Source organism: Lycorma delicatula, chromosome 1 (genome assembly GCF_047948215.1).
Source record: "Lycorma delicatula isolate Av1 chromosome 1, ASM4794821v1, whole genome shotgun sequence".
Lineage (NCBI taxonomy): Eukaryota > Metazoa > Arthropoda > Insecta > Hemiptera > Fulgoridae > Lycorma > Lycorma delicatula.
In genome coordinates, this window is record NC_134455.1 from 263345486 (window position 1) to 263366423 (window position 20938).

The window sequence follows — 20938 nt, forward strand, 5'->3', positions numbered from 1 at the left end:
CACGGTGCCTCCAGCACATACATCACAACACCTAAAAAGCTTGCAGGGAGAAGGACAATTATTAATATAAAAAATCTTAATGATTAAAATTGTTTTCTCTGGTTCGTACATATCCTCCACGATCAAGCCGGGCGAAGTAACTTTCGTCAGAGAGAGTGTGTAAAATCATACATTAAATATGACTGGATTTTCATATCCAGTGAAAGTAAAAGACATTGATCGCTTCGAGATGATGAATCCCTTAATATCAATGTCTACTGATATGAGTAAGATAACGACCGTATTTATCCAGTACGTGTTACTGAAAACCGCGATTGTCCCATGTCATACACCTGTAGCTACCTGCAGGAGGATGAGAGATAAATTCCATTATTTCTTTGTAAATACCAAACTTTGTAGAAACAGGCTATGTGGTCTCCTTTCCGGTGTAACAAAGTATCGCTGCAATAGTCAATGTTGTCCTTACTTCTTGCACCGTTTCAGTTCATCAGTTCCACTTGCCGCCAAACAAAACCGCGACAAACATCTGGTGGATTGTAAGCGACATGTGGGAAATTCCTACCGGGAAAAAACGCTCAATATGTAACTCTTGTCAGCTATTATTTATATTATTTTTAAATAAATAAACAAGTTATTCGATGATTGTAATACCGGTTTATTTTATGCATTTTGATACCAGATGTAACGTTTCCGGTTGATAGGCGCTTCTTGTCAGTGACTGATAAACATGTTGAAACATGATAAAGGTTAACCGGATGTGCGTGGTACTTTTATTTTTATTTTTACATTTCATTATCAATTAGTTATTAACAAATAACACAAGCCTGCTAAATTTGGGTTGTTAAATGTTTTTTAACTTTTGATAATTGATTCCTATGTATTTTTTAGCACTGAATCTGAAAATAACCTTCATTTTTTCCATCATGTAAGGATTTTTCCCAAATAGTAAATTTCAAAGTTTGTAAAAAGTTGAAAAATTTCGAAAATGTGATACTGTAAAATAAATATAAAACTTTTTTTTTTAATGTAAATATATATAATACATTCACGTTTTTGGCTTATCCTATGCATTCTTATAGCTACAGTTGAGTGGTCTGAAGAGTTGGGCGGGCGGTCATTAACCCCTTAATTTCTAATGAAAATTGCCACAAAATAAGAAAATTTCAATTAAAGTGCGTTTTTAAATTAATTTATTTTTATTTATTTAATTGATTTTTATGAGGTAAGTCATGCCTTTGGAAACCATTCCCCCTCTTCACCCATCCCTAACGACGATCGCTTCTAGGTCTCTGGCCCCGTGCTGTAAAACTTGTGTTTACTCCTGCCGGTAGCGATAAATTGCTTTCTACAAGTGCAGCGTGCTTACGTTCACATCGTCGGGGCTGACAACGATTAATGGCTGTCAGTCAATCTGCTGTGGAGTTTGGGCTACACAGCCGCGTAGTGTGTTGCAGTAGTGCCACTGTCGGCTAAGAAAGGACGTTTTCTTTGTTGCATCGTGTCTCCATTTCATAGGTTCGTGATGGCAAAGAATTTTTCTAGATCCTCTGGCAGGTTCGGGAAGCGATTCGCTCCGACCTCGCCGGTAGTCTGCATTAGGAGCTTTTAGCTTTGTACTTCTCGAGCGGGTTGTATGAGAACGGACAGCCTTGCTCGGGAAAGAAATTGTGAAAGTTGTAAAAGGTGATAGATTCATTCAGGCTGTAGTACCTGGGGTTACAATCGGTGCTTGTTCTGTTAAACGGTTTTAGAGCAATCCGAAGGGGGTTGCTTGGACGACTTGATCGGTTTAGCCAAGGACTTGGTGGTTGGTGACCCCTTCAAGGCAAGAAGGTCTCTCAGCAGGTCTTCGCCGAGGCCTCGGCGAAGGCGAGAAGGAGTCCACGAGAGTAGTGGAGCGTCCTCGTCCACCGGCGGACTGTGCACAAACTCCTGCCGAAACCTCAGTGACGAGCTGTGCGGGGAAGACTTTGGTTGGAACCGTGCAGGGAGACCTAGTTTTTGAAGGGGACAGTCAGTCTGAAAGGCACCTCCTACCGAAGTCGAAGGTAGTGAAAGACAGTGGCGCGGTGAACGGCCCTAAGCCGGAGACCCTCTGTGGCGAAGCCTTCCTTAGGGAGGTCTAGCTCTAGAGCTGATGGTTCGGGGAGGATCGAGGAGATGCGGTGCGCATGGACTAAATTCTCCTCAAAGGAGTCATGGATTTCGGTGGAGGGTCGGCAGTTAATCGACTCCTACTTGTCCGAATGTAATCGTTTGGATGCTGAGCTGGCTTCCAGGGCGCCAACCAGGCCCTTGATATAGTTGTGTCAAGGCTCTCCGGTAAAGTTGACCAGGTGGTGGAGGGAGTCAGGGGTTTTCAGCCAGTGACGGGTGAAGCCCTTGGCGAGCTCCACAAAAGTATTAAGCAGGTGGAAGAGAATGCTAAAAAGCCTGTCTTCTTTGTCGCTCCTGGGCCTAAGCGGCCTAGTCCACCGCTCCCAGCCCAAGTACTGGCTGTCAAAATTAAGAGGGCCACTGTCAAGGTGATCCCGACTATACTGGTCCAGGGGTTCAAGGTGGCTAAGAAGCCTGAGGTACTCTTTGTTAACAGGGTGAGGGCTCGAAGACCACGAGCCAGGAACTAAAACGTGACTTTCAGATTGCCCTTCGTGGTAAGCGAAAGTAGCTTCGAATCAGAGACATAAAGGAGACCAGCAAAGGGGTGATAGTGGTTGCTGATAACAAGGAGACTGTCCGAGTCATCACGGAGTTTCCGGCTGTGAAGGAGCTTGTCAAGGTTGACCCCAAGCGGTTGAGAAGCCCTCCGGTCATAGTATATGATATCGAGCGGAGTCTCTCTGATGAGGAGGTTTTGCCTTTCATTCGAGAGCAAAACACTGATTTTGATGAGGCCTCGTTCAAGGACCAGCGTAGGCTAGATTCAAAACAGGCAAGCGTGATGCCCCACGGTATCACGGAGTTTTCGAATTAGGGGCTGGTCTCTACCAGAAGTTCGTGTTGGAGGGACGAATCTTCGTTGACTTCGCATCCTGTCGCGTCAACGAGTACCTTGACGTACAGCGGTGTTTCAAGTGTTCTTGCTTCGGCCATAGGGCCAAGTTCTGTAAGTATGCGTCGGTCTGCGCGTTGCGGCGAGGAGAGTCACAAGCGTGATGACTGTCCGCAAAAGAAGGAGGCTCCGTCTTGCTTCAAATGTAAAAGGATGCGCAAAAGTCATAGGCACTCGATCAATAGTAAGGAGTGTGGTTGCTACTTGAGAGCTGTTGGAATGTATTTCAACTCTTTCGATGGTTAGGTTCGGTCAACTTAATGCCCAGGGAGCCTATGCACTCCAAGATGAGTTAGGCGAGGTTGTTGAGAAACGGAGCCTCGATGTTCTCCTTCTACAGCACCCGTATGTGGTTAAGGGTGATCTATCAGGTTTTTCAGGCTGGAATAAGTTTTACGTTGGTGTTAGTAAATCCGCTGGGCTTTGCAGGAAGTCTGTAGGTAGTGTTTTCATATTGCAGGCCTCTGACACGCATCACCTCGTTGTTAAGCTTGCTGTGAATGATTTCGACCTGGTCATTGTTAGTTCGTACTTTCAGTACAGAGATCCCACTGAACAACATTTGGAAAGATGGGATAGAATTGTTAGGCTGATAGCGGGTCGTCCTATTCTTATAGGAGTTGATGCGAACGCCAAATCGCTTCTTTGGCACAGTGGGACCACGGACAATGGCGGTGAAAACATCAGTTTGATGTTTTCAATGTAGACGGCGAGTTGACTACCTTCGCCGGTGCCGTTGGTTTGCGGAGGGCCTTTCATGGTACCAACATTCATGTTACCATTGGTATGGATATCCCTGATAGGATTCTGAATTGGTCGGTAGTGGATAATTGCGAGAGCGATCACTGACTAATAGTTTTTGATTGGGTAGGTGGGCTGCGCGATGTCTTTAGGGCGGAGGTTCCTGTTCAGCAGGAGCGCTTCCTACACAGGCGGGCAGATTGGCCCAAGTTTTTTAACATTCTTTGCGGCCAGGCTGCGGGTTTTTACTCAAAGTCTGGACGAGGTCGCATTAGACGACCTGGCAGAGAATTTCTCTTCTGCAGTAGTGGAAGCCGCTGAACACTCTATCCCCAGAAGTACGGGTCGAGAGAGAGTAGCTGGATGGTGGACTCGGGAATTGACTGCGATGAAGCGGACTGTGGGCAGGCTCAGGAGGGCCGCGCAGCGTGCGGATGATCCTGATCGGCATGAAGTCTTGATTGCGGATTATCTTCGGAAGAGGACCAAGTATTTTCACAAGGTTAGGTTTTCTAAACGTGATTCTTCTTTTCATTGTTGGTCCTCTGACTAGGGTTTTGAATAGGTTGCTTTTTGCTGGGCACTTCCCAGCGTGCTGGAAACGTGGTGTGCTGAAATTGCTCTTCAAAGGTGGCAACAAGGATCCCACTGTAAGTTCTTCGTACCGGCCTCTGACGCTCTTGCCTGTAGTCGGTAAGGTTTTCGAGAAGGTCTTGTACCTCCGCATTAACAGTAGGTTAACTTCTAATCATATGCTGATGGATGACCAATATGGTTTCCGCCCCGGTAAAGGCACAGAGGACGCGCTTCTTAGGGTCATGGATTTGGTTTCGGCCAGCGACTGCAAGTATGTATTCGGTGTCTTTTTGGACACCAAAAAAATCGGGGCGTTTAACAACTTGTGTTGGCCTTCTGCCAACACAGATGGACTGGTTCTAAATTTCGAACAGTTGCCCATCTCCCGCAAGCAGAGGAGGCTTTACATCCTCGCGATGGATGCATGGCAGCAAGAATGGCACACCACGATTAAGGGAAGGGTTTTGTATAGATTTATACACTACTGGGGGAGATGGTATACCTCTCCTTCGTTTTTAAGGGCAACGGGAGCCCGAGTGGTCTCCAACCATGTAAATTTAAACCAATATTTGTTTCGGTTCCGCCTGGCGGCTGATGAGCTGTGCGTCTGCGGGGAGGTCCAGTTGAAAGAACACATGATATTAGATTAACCAGCTCTTGGGGTGGGGGACGAGAACCCAGGCCACCCTGGAAGTAAAGGGAAAATTGCCCACTCATAAGCGGCGAGTCAATGCAGCGTGAGCCGCATTGTCGGACCGTGTGGTTGTTCCTTGATGCCGTTTCTTTGTTCAACTGGCAAGACTCCTACCGCTTGCTGCAGGAAGTTACCCTCTAGAAATGGCAGGCCATCGGTCAAATAAAACTCCAAGCGCTATAATGTGGTGGACAGGTACTTGCTGGCATTCAGCGACCTAGGCGTGGCAGCCCGGTCTAATTTCAATGGACGAGCCGCAACTCCCCGACTACAGCCGAGTCGACTTCGCCGAATACCAGCTTCCGGACCCAACAACTCTTCTCAGAGCTAATGCAAAAACGACCCTTTTCAGGGACACCATTCCAGAAACTTCAAAAAGCCCTTCTCAGGGCTACCATAAGATTTTAAGGTGCCACTTGCTGTAAAGCCATTCGGCAACAGTCTATAAATGCCATGCATGTTGATTTGTTTTCTTTAATCTTCCTTCAACTATTAATCGAATCGCTAAAATTGCTTCACTTGTCCCTGTACTTTTCCTGAAACCAAATTAGTCTTCTAAAACTTCTTCCTCTCTCCTCCCAGTTCTTCTTTAAAGAATTCTAATTACAATTTTTTATGCTCGTTAAGCTAATTATTCTATATTATTCACATTTATCTTCTGCTTTCTTCGGTATCATGTCAATAACATTTCTTTTAAAGTCTGACGGAACTTCCCTTTTTTCGTAAATATTACACACCAGTAATATTCTATCTATCATAGATAGATAATCTATCTATCATTTCCTCACACTGCGTAGTAATTCTGGAGGTATCCCGTCTAACCCAGGAGACTTTCTGCCATTCAAATCCTTTAATACTCTATTAAATTCATATCTCAGTATTGTATTTCCCTTTTCATCTCTTCAACTTCCTCTTCGTCCTCTACAAAACCAGTTTCTAATCCATTTCCTTTACATAACTCTTCAATATATTTCACCCAACTATCAACCTTTCGTATTATAAATCGGTTAACCATCATTATTTAACACAATGATTTTAACTTATGTACCACAAACGTTTCCTTAACTTTCCTGAATGCTTCGTCTATTTTACCAATTATCATTTTTCCACTTCTGAACGCTTTTCTTTAATAAACTCTTCTTTCGCTAATTTGAACTTCCTGTTATAGTGTTTCTTAATTTTCGATAGTTTCTTTTACCATCTTCACTAGTATTCTTATACTCTCTACGTTCATTCATCAGCTGCAATATGTCTTCTGATATCCAAGTTTTTCTACCAGTTCTCTTTGTTCTGTCTAAGTTCGTTTCTGCTGATTTACAAATCCCCTTTTTAGTATTCTTCCATTCTTCTCGTATATTTTCTATCTTATCTTTTTAAAAGCTTTTATTTAACTCGCTTTAGGAATAATCAAATCTTGCAACAGCTATATCTTTTGATCTATCGTATGAAAATGATTGAAATTTGGTACACGTATGTTCGATGTAAAACTTCGATAAATATTTTTACTTTTTTAAAAGCTTTTATTTTTAGTCTTAAAAAAATACAAAAATATATTTGATTACATATAATAAATTATTTTTTAAAAAAGCTTTTATTTAACAAATATTAACATTAATAAAAAAAGGAAACAAATTAGAAAAACCCTCTAAAAAGTAAAAAATAGGAATGAAATCAAATTGAGAATTTTAAACAAAAAAATATAATATATTAACAAATATAAAAATGCACTGAAAAGTAAAAAATGAATTATATAAATATCTAATAAATAACCAATAAATAAAAAATAAATAAATGTAATAATTATTAAATTTTTAAATTAAAGAAACCAGTTTATTTTCATTCAATTTGTTAAAAAGTAATTTTCGTTATGTTTTCTTTTTCAATAAGATAAATGAATTGGAATTATACTCGTTGAAGCTAATGACACGGTTTTATGTTTAACAGTCTATTGATTTAGATTAAATATGATTAATTTATTTATCATTCTTCCTTTCTAATTAACAGCGATCTAAAAAATAAGACAATAAAGTTTTTTTACCTTTCTGGCGTTGGTTTTCTTATACAGTGGATAAATAATTATGTATGAAAAAAGTTACCTAAGGTTTCTTTTTTGGGGCGGGAGTAATTTATGATAAAGTTTAATTGCAAAATTATCATCATATGTTTAAGAACACCAACAAAGTTTTAAAAATTCAAAAAATCGGCATTTTTTAAATTTTCTGCTTCTACCTCCAAAATCACAATCCAAGAAATTTTTTTGATTTTTCTAAGTTTACTATGTTAAATGGAAGAAACTAAAAAAATTCCACTGAGAAATGTACAGCCAATAAAACGTTATCTAAGATTTCTTTTTTAGGGGTGGGAAGTGATTTATGATGAAATTTTTTTTGTAACATTATTACTACAAATTTAAATAAACCCAAAAAATTTCTGAAAAATTCAAAAAATAATTATTTTAAAAATTTGATCAGCTCCATCACTCCCAATATTGTTCCAAAGTATTTTTTTTTAAAAAGCCTAGGAAGGCTTAAAAAAAATTTGGTTAAAGAATATGAAAAAAACATTTTTGAGGAAGGGGTAATTTTTGGGCAGATTTTTTTTTTTATCATCCTCATCTCATGTGCAGGGATTGCTTATTTTTCACCAGCTGAAAATATTGCAACGTACACATTAGGAAAACAGAAACAAAAATGATAAGATAGGCATGCACATATGTACTAAATATAAAGAGAAGGGTTTATATTATATTATTTTTTAACATAAAGTGGGGTATATTTGAAAAAAAATTGACCCCCAAAACCCACCCTCACCGCCTGAAGATATTGATCTCAAAATGTTTTTAAATCGTACAAAATTTCATCAAAATCGATTAATCCAGTCAAAAGTTATTAAGCTTAAAACACGCCAACGCACGTGGTCAGCCGTATGTGTTCTCTCCTCTTTTTATTTTTAATATAAACCAAGACATTTACTGTTGTTCTTCTTTATGTAATTGTGAGCAAGTTTGTTATTATGTTGCTGGCTTAGTTACCAGCTGATTATATTAAGTTATTTTTAAACTGTATTTTAATTAGTTATTCTTCATACATTGAAAACACTCATACGAATAGCAACATAGTACAATTATTAAAACTTAAAACATGTACTCGACATTTTACAGATAATAAATAATATATTTAAAAATATAACTAATCAGTCTTCTTAGTTACTATCTGTGAGTCAGCGCTTCAATGTAGAATTAATATAACAAAGTTGGTTGTGTGATTCGACATTTTTATTGTTACTCCGGCCAACGGATATGTGAAAGTTTATTGTGATAATTTTCACAATATATAGTTTCAAATTATGTAACTTCGTCATATTATTTAAAACTTCAATATTATACAACAATAAAACAGTAAGAGAAATTGATAAAGTTGCCGACTACACGACGAATTAATTTATTCAATATTGACATACAACAGTAGTCTTCTTTTTATTTAATTTGTAATACTGAGGATTTATATTTTATTACAATTGTTAATTTAATATGGAAATAGTCATACGAACAGCAACACAATTCCCTACAAATAAAGTTGAGAAACCTCCTTGATTTACTAGGGAAATATGACGTTTTACAGACACACCTTGAAACTGAATTTGATGATTGTTCTCTCATCAGATCGTATCCAAGTTGAAGATGATTGATGTATCATTGAATGTAAATTGCAATATCTGATAAAAATATTCAAAAGACAGTCCATTCTCAAAAAATTCAACCTCAAGAAGTCAATCTAATACAAAGATTAACTTAATACAATTACAACCAATTAACTTACCAGTACTTAAAGGCAATGTCTTGATTGACAGCATTACTCTATAACGTTTCAGAGATCTAGTATATAGTAGAAATGATTTGACAAATTTACAAAAATTGCATTATCTTCCTTGACGGATGAAACGCTAAGCCGTGTTTAGCTTAATAAGAATTTGCCAATAACAAACGAAAGTTATCTAATTGCATTAGAACTATTAAAAAGAGATTTGATAATAAATTTATAATTGCCTTTCATAATGCTGACCGCATCTTAAGTGCTTTAAAAGGAGAATCTTTCTACGCTTTGTCCAAATTTATTAATGAAATCTTATGTAAATGTTCTTGAAGTACTGGAAATACTAATTGTAATATTTATGAATTTATTGTTCAACTTGTATTTGTATTTAACTTGAAAATTAGATTAGAACACATTTAAAAGATGGAAGGAATTCCTCGAATCAAGACGACAGATTCTTGAGAATATCAATCTAAATAAGTCAGATCTTCAAAACACATCGGAAATAACGCTAGGGTACAGCGTTACAATACATCCAAATTTTTCACTAAATTACTTACTTCAAATATTAAGCCGTACAAAGAAAATAATTTTGGATGTTTTCAAAATTGTAATTTACAACAATGTCTATCGTGTAATTGAGATCGTACTTTACAATAATGTAAAGATTTTTTAAATCTATCCGTTGATGGTAGAAGAAATTTTTTGAAACATGATTGTTTGAGTAACAGCCATTTTGTTAATGGATGTTATTCTTCAATTGGATGCGATATTTGCTTTAGAAAACATAATACTCTCGAGCATATGGATGATTATTGATTGTAAATCAAAGGACAAAGAGTGTGAAATAATAATTCTTCGTTTAAACTGCAGTTAAACAAAAAGTAATTTTGTCTACTGTATTATGTAATGTCAAATGTACATGGTAATTAAATGCATATCGAATCTTCTTTAACTCAGGCAGTCAAGCGAATTTTCGTACGCATGACTTTCCCGAGTTCTAGGACTTCCGCTTGTGAAATGTAATTGTCCCATTTTTGGGATAAATAACTCGTTTCTCAATATCAATATAGTGTTGTACTCACATTTCTTTCCCTGTATATGGATTTTTCATTTGAAATACAATGTGCGGTTCTAACAGACATTACAATTTTAATAAAACGAATGGTATTGTAGTCATTGGAGTTAAGTTTTGAGTTTTGTTTCAATGGGAAATTTATTCGAAATTTTAAATATCCTATTCTCCAAGAAACTAAACTAGGATATATAGTTAGCGGTTATATTCCGAGTAATGTTAAGGGCAATAATTCTATTACATAATTTCTTTCTCGTAAAGATTCTCTAGACCTCTAATATAATCGAGAAATTTTGGAAGATCGAAAAAATTAGTACTGATATTTTGCTTAAAGAAAATTCCTTACGTGAAAAGCATTTTCTATTTAATTTTACTTGAAATGATAAAGGTAGATTTGTGGTGTCATTACCACGTAAATTTGATAACATTCAGCTAGGTGATCCCTTTGTTATGTTACGGACAGATTTTTATATTTAGAGAATGCGCGCGCGCGAGGTCATATGTAATCATCTAACTCGGCTGACTTTATTAATTAGACCGTTTTTATTTTTTTTTAACCTCCGGGACCACCGCTAGGTATTGCTTCAGAGGATGAGATGAATGATTTGTAGCGTGTTGAAATGCCATGCTTGACCGGGATTCGAACGTAGCTGACGTACTGTCTAGGGGTTGCTCTCAAAGCAAATTACATGTCACCTTGGTGGCATGGTCCCAGTTGGCGTTCACCATCGATCTTCATCCTATTGGCCAAATAATAATAATTTTACCTTTAATTCGGTAAAACCTGAGTTAACGGAATTTTGCGGGACAGAGAAAATATTTTCTGTTGTGAACAGGATTTTGGTGAATACAGGGATGAACTAGCGGACAGTACAATTAATTAAAAATAAAAAAATATTGCAGTGTACTTACCAGAACCCCATTCCATTTCATTTTCAGCAGCGGATTGTATAGTAGTTTTTTAACGAATTCGTAAGCACAAAATTTCTATCTTATGTTAGTACGCACAGAACAGCACACTGGATTGTAGAACAATTCTCGTATTTTAATTTAAAAAACTGATCATTTTGAAGAATAACGAATTTCAGTATATTAAACTTTAATAAGAAAACATAATTTAGATTAACCTGAATGTACTTCTTTACTGTTCATTATGTAATTTAGTGTATTATAAGAAAAAATATTTGTTATTTTTTTTGTACTAAACTTTTACTTCCAGCTATCGTCTTATGTCAACATTTTGGCTTTACAAATTATATTAAACAACTTTGAATCATTTGCTGTAAGTGAAAATTCCTGAAGGTTTAATAGGTTGGATAACGTTTTTGTATCGTTCGTTACTGTTACGGTCCTCGTCATCGGAATCGCTTTTGTCTTCGTCAGTTTTCTTTCGATGGTGGTCAATAAATTCATTTATATTCTGTTAGCCTCGGTCTCTAATAAGTTGTCCATGTTAACAAAATCTTTAGCTATTATATCTTCATAAGATGCGATGCCCTGTTCAGTTCTTCCTGCAAGTCATCAAATGTCATCATAAGTTCCGTTTCTGTTGCCATGTGCAATTGAAAGTTAGCTTTTTGGAAGCAGTGTTGAACTCTCTCTGCCGATACGCATTTAAATGCTTCCGACAGCCAAATTATAGCGTCGAGCACTATATAGATTTTCATTTGAGTAGTTGACCGTGCCGTTTCAGTAGTTATTGTCAGAAATTTCATTAAAAATCTACGGTAGTGTAATTTGAGACACTTAATTACACGCTGGTCCATAGGTTGGGTTACGCTTGTCGTATTTGGCGGGAACCAAGCTAATTTAACATGGTTTAATTTAATATCTGGATGACATGTGGCGCTATCCAAAAAAAAAAAAACGTGTCTGGGTATTTTGCTGCTTCATTCTTGTGTTAAACCCTTGCTAACACTCTTTCATAATACGCAACATCATCCACGATTTTTTTTTGGATCTCCATACTTCAGGAAGGTTGTCTTAAGCTTTTAAAGCACCTCGGCTTATCAGCCTTTCCAATAAGAGCGGTTTTTCTAGTTCTCCTGTCATAAAATCGCAAACAAAAACCGTCAACCTTTCCGTGGAATGCTTCCCTCATGTACAACGTTATTCTTTCAAGCAGAGTGTTACTCGGTAGTGCACGATAAAAAAGGTCCGCTTTCGTCCCAGTTTGTAATATTTTTAGGTTCGTAATTTTCAGTGAAAGTAGTAAGTTTTGTTTTCCAGTCTGTTACTGTCTTGTTACACAAATCTAGCTTCGCCACATACATCAACCTCACCACACAATTTGATGCCGCTTTTTAAAACTTTCCAGCCAACCATTTGAAGCGCTGAAATTGGTGCTACCTAATCGGTAACTTTATTGGCTTCGCACTCACAAACCACTCCCAAACAATTTTTTAATTTCTTTGTTGCTAGTTTTTCGCATATGCCTTTTTATTTGAACCTCTTCCTTTTAACCATTCAGTTTTAAGTCGTTTTATTTTTTTAAATTTCATAGATTTGAGCCTTACCTACGTCTAATTTTTCGACTAAGTTTTTAACGGACAGTTTGTCTTTTTCGCAAGCTTCGATTACTTTGATTTTTGTATTTAAGCCCTTACTTGTTACACTAATACACAGTATCCGGAAGAACATAAACTAATAATCGCATTGTTCAGTTCTGTACTTTAGGTACTGAACTGTAATATGGATTCGTAAAAATAAAAAATAAAATTAAAATGACAAATTCAGCGAATGAACGGAAAAAAATACATACACACACAGGCGCAAAAACGACACGTTGATAAGTATGTATAATGGCATTACATAATTAATTTAAATAAAAATTGTGACTCGAGGTAAGGAATGATGAGAATGTTAAGTAATGATTCACAGGGCAGTAGGCATAAAGGCTAGTTTGCTTTAAGTAGGCAAAACAACGATAACTGTGTGCCGTCGCCTGTACAAGGTTTTAACACTGTCTGTCGTCGCCTATTATGATTGGCGACGAGTTTACTGAAGGTGTAAACATTTATGTAGTGTTAAATGCGAATTTATCAGTTACAGCTCTGACACGAGTAATCTTTATTTTTATTTATGTAGGGTAATTTGTAACAAGCGTAGTACAATATACTGTATACAATATGTATAGTACTATACAGTATAGTCAGGGTTTATTTCAGGGAAAATTGACATCCTATCTTTGGCAAAATTATTGGGACCAGGTAAATTTTCCGTTGTAGATAGGATTCCGTTGATTTGAGGAGTTATATACAACTTTAATTCAAATAGACGTTTGCCTTAACTCCTGTATTATCTGTTTCTACAGACCATAGAGACCCAGAACCTTTATCACTAGAACATTTTCTCAATGGGTGTTCCCTTACCTCCCTGCCTGAGCCCAGTTATCAAAAAATTGAAATCATTCATTTAGGATGCTGTCAATATCTTTAAAAATTCATTTATTCTATTTGAAAACAATGGTCTAAAGACTATCTGCATTATTTACAACAGTGCAACAAATGGAATTTTCCCTCATGTAATCTTTCTGTTGGAGATTTAATTTTGATCACCAATGAAGATTCTATTCCCATGTAACAGAAGCACAGAATTGTCATCCAAGTTTATCCTGGTTCTGACAATCTTGTGAGGGTTGCTAATGTAAATACTGCTAAAGGTCTACTAAGAAGACCTGTGTATCAACTATGTTTACTACCAATCTCAAAGGATTAAGTTAGAATAACATATTTTAGTAAGTAATAATGTAACCCACCGGGTTGGTCTAGTGGTGAACGCGTCTTCCCAAATCAGCTGATTTGGAAGTCGAGAGTTCCAGCGTTCAAGTCCTAGTAAAGCCAGTTACTTTTACACGGACTTGAATACTAGATCGTGGATACCGGTGTTCTTTGGTGGTTGGGTTTCAATTAACCACACATCTCAGAATGGTCGAACTGAGAATATACAAGACTACACTTCATTTACACACTCATACATATCATCCTCATTCATCCTCTGAAGTATTATCTAAATGGTAGTTCGGAGGCTAAACAGAAAAAAAAAAGAAAAAAGTAAGTAATAATGTATTTTTTAAGGTCATAATATCTGTAACAATATTTTATTGGATCTTTTATTTATGGTTCTGTATTGTCACGTAACTTCTTTTTTTTGTGTTCTCAATATGTTTGTTAATATTTTCTTAAGTATTGCATTAATGTATAATCTAAAATGCATACTTATATTAATGTAATTGTATTTTCACTTTCTAATTGATCCCATACTCCTATACAGTATACAAACTAATTATTATTATATTGCATACAGGTACAAATACATAAAACATAAACCACATATACATATACATATAACATGTACACATACATTGTAGGCTACTTAGGCTATTCAGGCTACTTTTGGTTTCATTAAGGAACCAAGATGTTTTATCCATCATTTGCTTGAGGATTTGATTCCAAGATTTATTTATATCAATTAATATAATATAGAGGTTACACTTGTAATTCCCATTTGCATCATGATTGTCCTGGCCAATGGATATATCTTAACACATAAGGTTAAAACAAAGAAAATTGTTTTTAAGACAAATTACAGTTTATTTATAAATTTTATTTTATAAAGATAATTAAAAATTGAAAATAATAAACAAATTGAAAAACAAACTACAGTCATTGTAAACAAAGTATTAAAATAATTCAAAAAATATAAGTACATAAATATCACAAATTTTTTTTAGTTCTAACATTATAACATTGCAAGTTTTTTCTTCAGTTCAGTTTGAAAATTTTAACATAAAGCAGGACAAAGTCCAGGCTCCTCAGGGCATTTTGGGCAGAAAAAACTAGTTAGATGTTTCTTGCCAGGTTTAGAGTACATTCTGCACAGTATTGTTGCGACTCTTCCATCTTTAGTTTTCTTTTCAATCTTTTTTGGCATGTGATCAATTAGGTGAGCCTGTTTGGGTATAGCAAGCATTGGATTGTTTTGAACTTGGCAATAAATTGACAATTTCTAGAATGAAATCATGGTAATTTATCTTCTTTTCACCATATTTTTGGTACAATAAATAACTGTTCAATAAAAGCAACTGAAAAATATGAATACCAACGTTTTTGTACCAGCAGGTAGTTTTACATTCACTGCTGTAGTATGATGTCAGTTGATCAATGTGATAACATTCATGAACTTGTTCTATTCAATAACTGGTATTGGCTTTTCCACCTCTTTTCCTCATCGATCAGCAAGTATTATAAAATTTTCTTCATGCTTGGAAGACATCATTGTAATTTTTCTTTTGTATTTCCATTTTAAAATTGAAACACAATCATTATACGTAACCTTCATTTGACCTCCCTGTAGTTTACACAGGATTAAGTCACGTGGGTTTCCAGATCTGTTAGATCTAATAGTTCCAGTAATGTGTGTTTTCATTTTTAGTAACTCTTTTGCTAAAGTTACACTTGTGTAAAAATTTTCCAAGTATAAACTTTGCCCTTTATCTAAATATGGTTTCATTAACTTGAGGAAAACTATTTTGGAATGATCTTTTCCTCCAACCTCCTTGCCAGCACCGGCATAAACTAAAATATTCAGTGCAGGACCATCAGACTCTATGACCATGTATATTTTAATGCCATACTTGTGCCTTTTTATATATTTATATTTTTATATATTGGCAGAAAATTAGTCGATCACGCCATAAAATCATCAATTCATCTAATGATAGCTCTTTTTTTGGATAACATATTTCTGCCATTTTGTCAATGAAATATGCAACAACAGGACGTACCTTTGACAAACAGTCAGACTGATCAAGTGGTGTTATTATGTTGTGGCTACACAACATACACTTGGCTGTTTGTGTGACTGTGTAGTTCAATGTATAAAGAATAACTAATTACAATACAGTTTAAACATAGCTTAATATAATCAGCTGGTAACTAAGCCAGCAACATAATAACAAACTTGCTTACAATTACATAAAGAAGAACAACAGTAAATGTCTTGGTTTATATTAAAAATAAAGAGGAGAGGAAATATATGGAACTGGCCATACTGCCCACCAAAAAATCAAATAATGTAAAATATTACAAACAAATTAATATTACAATATTAATTTAATTTATAAGTTATATAAAATTATATAAGTTATAATTTTATATAACTTATATAATCAATGTTGTATCTAACATAATAAAAAGTTACAATGTGCATACTGCAACAATATCACAATAGAAATAAATGTTTAGATTAAATTGTGATCATTCTCAATTCACAAATAGTACGTAATAATTATCTAATATAATGAATCATAAAGCTCCATAATATATAAAAATGGGTTACAACCGATACTTACTTTGTAATAGTTATAAGTAATTATATACCTATGCCACAGTCTACTTCCACCTACTGCCACTGTCTCACCAGTGTGCCGCTAAGAAACTTACACTGGCTGCCGCCGTCTCACTGTTGAGACCATATCATTGTCTTTATTTTACATCACCGTACTCAATCTAGCGGCTTGGTATCGTACTAAAAGCCCTTGTAGTGAATTCATTTATATTTCTGCTCGCTAGATTACGCTTGGTTTTGTACTCTGTGTATTTAATGTCTCACCAGTGATACAGAAGCAGTCGTGTGTCGTTCAGAGTCATTGCCTCGTATTGTGTTCAGTAGTTGTCAATTTACACTTAGTTTATATTTTATTAATTGTTATAAATGAAAATAGTCGCTAAACCAGTGCCTTCACGTGAAGTAGTTCTAAAAGCACACATTGAAAACCTTTTGCATGATTTATTGTTGGAAAGTGAATATTCAGATGATGAAGAATTACACCGTTCCCTACAAGTTACTTGTGGATTTGATAACTTCCTTAGCGAGGAAGAAATGTGTTCAAGGGGCAATATGACAGATTCTAGAGATAATGATGAAACTGACATTCCTGACATTTTTAACAAACAGGGTGAGTTTCAAAAACATCTCTGAAGATATCTCAACCAGTAATATTTGGACAGACGTATTGTGAATTACTGCTGTTCTGTTTAGTTGTAATAATGGTTTAATTGTAAATTTAGAAAATAAAATGCCAATTGATTTTTTTTTTAGTCTTCTATTTGAGGATAATTTGTATCACTTGATTGTACAAGAAACTAATGCTAATGCCCAGACTTGCTACTCAGGTGGTAAAAAAATCTTTACAAAAGAGGTCATCTGCTGCCATTGGATATAACAAAGCACATGTGTATATTTTGAGAAGGGCAAGCAACACTAAACTACCAAACTTGAGATTATACTTTTTTTTTAAATTCTCATGAAAAATGTTTTCTTGATTTTATTTTATTCATTATAACTTTTTGTTTTTAGTTTATTGTGAATATCTTGAATTTTAGGAAAAAATGTAATCATTTTTCTTTAATTATCTATTTAACAGGAATTATTATAGTTTTCTGAAATGAATAGTAAGGAGATTAGTTTCTACAATATTCAAAAATTTTTGTTAAATTTAAGATTTTGTATTCTTAAAATTTTTAAGTTTTAAGCCCAAAAAGAAAATGAAGATAAAATAAATTTGCCATCTTAAAATTCAGAATTTACTGCAAATTTCTAACTTTTAAGTTTTATCTAACCAAAATTATGTTTTAAAGATTATTTTAAAAGACACAAGAGTGTATTCCATTATTCTAAATTAATCTTAGCTTACAACACCTAAGTGCTGTTGTTTGTCCATGTTTGCTTAAGTGGGCAGTGAAGTAAAAATGACTAAACGTTCTATTTATTTATTATTTATATTTTTGTCTAGAAAAATATTGACATTTCATGCAGACATGTTTATTTACATATGAAATTAATGTTTTTCACTAAGCGTCTTCTAAATTAAAAAAAAAATATAATATAACAAAATAAATTTTATATTAGCATTCATTAACTTCTGTAATATTTTCATTATAAACCTATAAAATTGACACTGTTTCCTGAATTAGACTGCTACATAATTAGACTGGGCCATAACTAACAGTGGAAAACCATGGAAGTATCCTGCATAAAATTATGTAAAAGGCAGTTTTGAGTTTTGGTGCAGTTTTGAGTATGATGAGGTCTAGGAGCTAACTTAGTTCTGTGTTCATACTCTGCAATGAAACGTAACTTGATGGATAATTTTTTGATAAACTTTCTAATCCCCTTTCTTATCTAACTAATTTAAAAAAAAATCCAATATAGGTGCCATCAACAAGATCCTATTAACACCGCAGACCAAGGAATACAGACTCATAAAATACTGGAACAAGAGGATTATAAATATTCCTGAGCAACATTACTAGCTCATCTTTCAAAAGTGTGCTAAATGATTTGGAATCTTCACATCAGCTCCAATCATAAAGAGAGTACGGTTCAAGACTCATGAAATATCACATTATATAATTCCTCAAAAAAAAAAAAAATTTGGTAATTATACAGTTGCTAAAAAAAAAAGTGTATGTATTTTCTTTCAGCTGTCTGTGCATAGATATCATTATTGGAGAAAGATATAATAAAATATTATTGGAAAAAGATGTAATAAAACTATTTTTTATTACTTTAAAAAAACGAAATAAAAAAAGTACAGTTTTTCATTCTCTTAATTTTTTGATAAGTGAGTGTAAAAAAAAACACATTATGGCTGTGTTCAAAACGAATATTTCTGGAGTTTTAAGTACTCCATTTGGATCTCTAAGTAGGAACAGTTTTAGACATACCAGCAGATGTGGTTGAGAAACTTTAATTTAAATAATAGTATAAGAATATGAACATAAAATGTATGTACAATGGCACAAGCTGGAAAAGTTAACAATGCAATCCAGGAAATGCAGAGGGTGGGAATCAAGATCATGGGTGTGTGTGAACCCGTGAGTTAACGTTGACCACAAAAATGTGACTTCTTCACACTCTGTGTTCTCTGTTTTGTTATGATGTTTAAATGTCACATTATGAGAAACTGAAGTAGATACCTTCTACTGCAAGAAATTCTATGGGAAAGATACCTGGAAAGAGAGATGTCAGTAGGAGATGAATCTCCTGGCCAAAAAATCTCTGAGAATAGACCTGCAAGACAGCTGCAGAGTTATTCCATGCATCTCCATGACAGAGGAAGCACAGCCAAGATAGTTGCCAATATCTGGAATGGTTAGGAACAGAAATAAGAAAAAGAAGAAGATATAAAAAAATATATATATATTTAGTTTCTCTTTGGTTAACATTTCATGAGAAATTTTTTAAAATCAATCTAATATTCAATATTAAGAGTTCACTTCTGTGTAAATTTAAATGCAAATCTTGTGTTTTTTATTTAATTATGACGTTTGTTTGTATTTTTCATTCATAAAGATATTTTCACTTCATGCTTTACTTCTCTTCTTAGTATAATATTTTGTGGGAACAAACGGTAACTTACAAATTTCCATATTAAATAATTTATCTCTGATTTGAACTTGAACTGTTCCTCCTGGACTTGAGTATTCTTTCTTAACATATCCCATAGCAATATTATGTCCCAGAACAGGTGAAGGGCAGCCACTAGTAATGTATCCTATATTAACATCTTTAACAAAAATTTGTGCACCTTGTCTGGCTGGAGGTCCATTTGATAAACTCTTGAAACCTACTCTTCGTTTGTATGGCCCCCATAATAATTCTAGTAGAATTATTGAGGCACTAGGAAAGTTTTTCAATTCTTTTCGTCTTTTACCTTGAAAAAAAAATTTGATATCAGTAATAAACATTTACTTCATGATACATTAATTTATGAAAATAAGAACAAATTAAATACAAATGCTACTTTTATTTAAGTCTAATTTATTTTAAGTAGAAAAGAAGTAATTTTTGTCATTTCCTTAATATTATAAATCTTTAACACACACACAGGGTTATTTGCAATTAAAGAATGTAAGGATTTTTTTCTTAAGTTTTAGTTAGCAGCAGTATTTTATTTGACAGGATTCACAAGAGTTGTAAAATTTACTAGGCTTCAATTGAAGAAACACTGTTTCCAGAGTGTGTTAAAAATGGTTGTACTAATAATCTCAAAACCAGCTAAGAGCAAGATAAGTGTAGTTCATCATTCTATTTATGATGAGGAGGTAATAAACAGGTAAACTGTACAAATGGTGTTGTGAATTCAAAGAGGAGAAAATTATGTTCATATTGCAGAAAAAGTAGAAGCCCATGTACTGTAATAGATATCATTCAGAAAATTGAAAAAAATTAATGTTGAAGAATGATTAAGAATGTCCAGAAGAATCAAAATCTATTCTTTAGGAAATGATTGTGGGAAGATTAGGCTACCAGAAAATGTGCATGTCTTAGATGCTTAAAATGCTAACATATGATCTCAAGAAAAACTGAATGATTTTGCTTCACTGAAGTGCAGTCATTCAGTTTGGTGATGAATTTTTGGGTGGCATTGTAACCAAAAATAAACATGATTATGTCACCACACATGTGAAAAGAAGCAACAATCAATGTAGTGGGATCACACATCTTCAGCAAAAGATTTAAATTATCAAAATTAACATAAAATATTATGGTAAATGGTTCCTGCAAAAGGAAAAACTGATTAGGGGGTTCTATCTTGAGGAACATCATAAATCTGTGTCGACCTCTGTCATAGAGTGGTAGCATCTCAGCCTTTCATTTTGAGGTCCCACGTTCAAATCCTGGTCAGGCATGGCATTTTTCCACCCTAAAAAATCATTTATCATTCATGTAGTAACGGTAAGAGGGTGTAAGCCTGTCCTGAAAAACTTGCTCTTTGTTTACCAAATGTATTGCGGTAAACTAGGTGACAAAAAACAAATGGTGAGGAATATTGAAGTGTAGATTATGTGTGGTAATAAACAATAGAATTCTTGCAGCCATAGAGTTAAAAACTGTGGCATAAATTTACACAGGTCATACCTCATGCCTAGCTACAATCACATGTTTACAAAGTTAAAAGAACATCTGGTTGGGAAAAATGT

At 34.8% G+C, this 20938-nt stretch overlaps 1 protein-coding gene across 2 annotated transcripts in view; it reads right to left on the minus strand.

Moving 5' to 3' along the window:
* Nucleotides 1-19139: 19139 nt before the first annotated feature.
* Nucleotides 19140-20938, minus strand: part of LOC142331081 (aminomethyltransferase, mitochondrial) — a 44819-nt gene continuing 43020 nt past the window's right edge. For both annotated transcript variants that reach the window (XM_075376749.1, XM_075376756.1), the window contains one exon: nucleotides 19140-19668. In XM_075376749.1, the coding sequence (XP_075232864.1) occupies nucleotides 19319-19668 (350 nt within the window). In that variant the 3' untranslated portion in view covers nucleotides 19140-19318. The remainder of the gene's footprint in view (nucleotides 19669-20938) is intronic.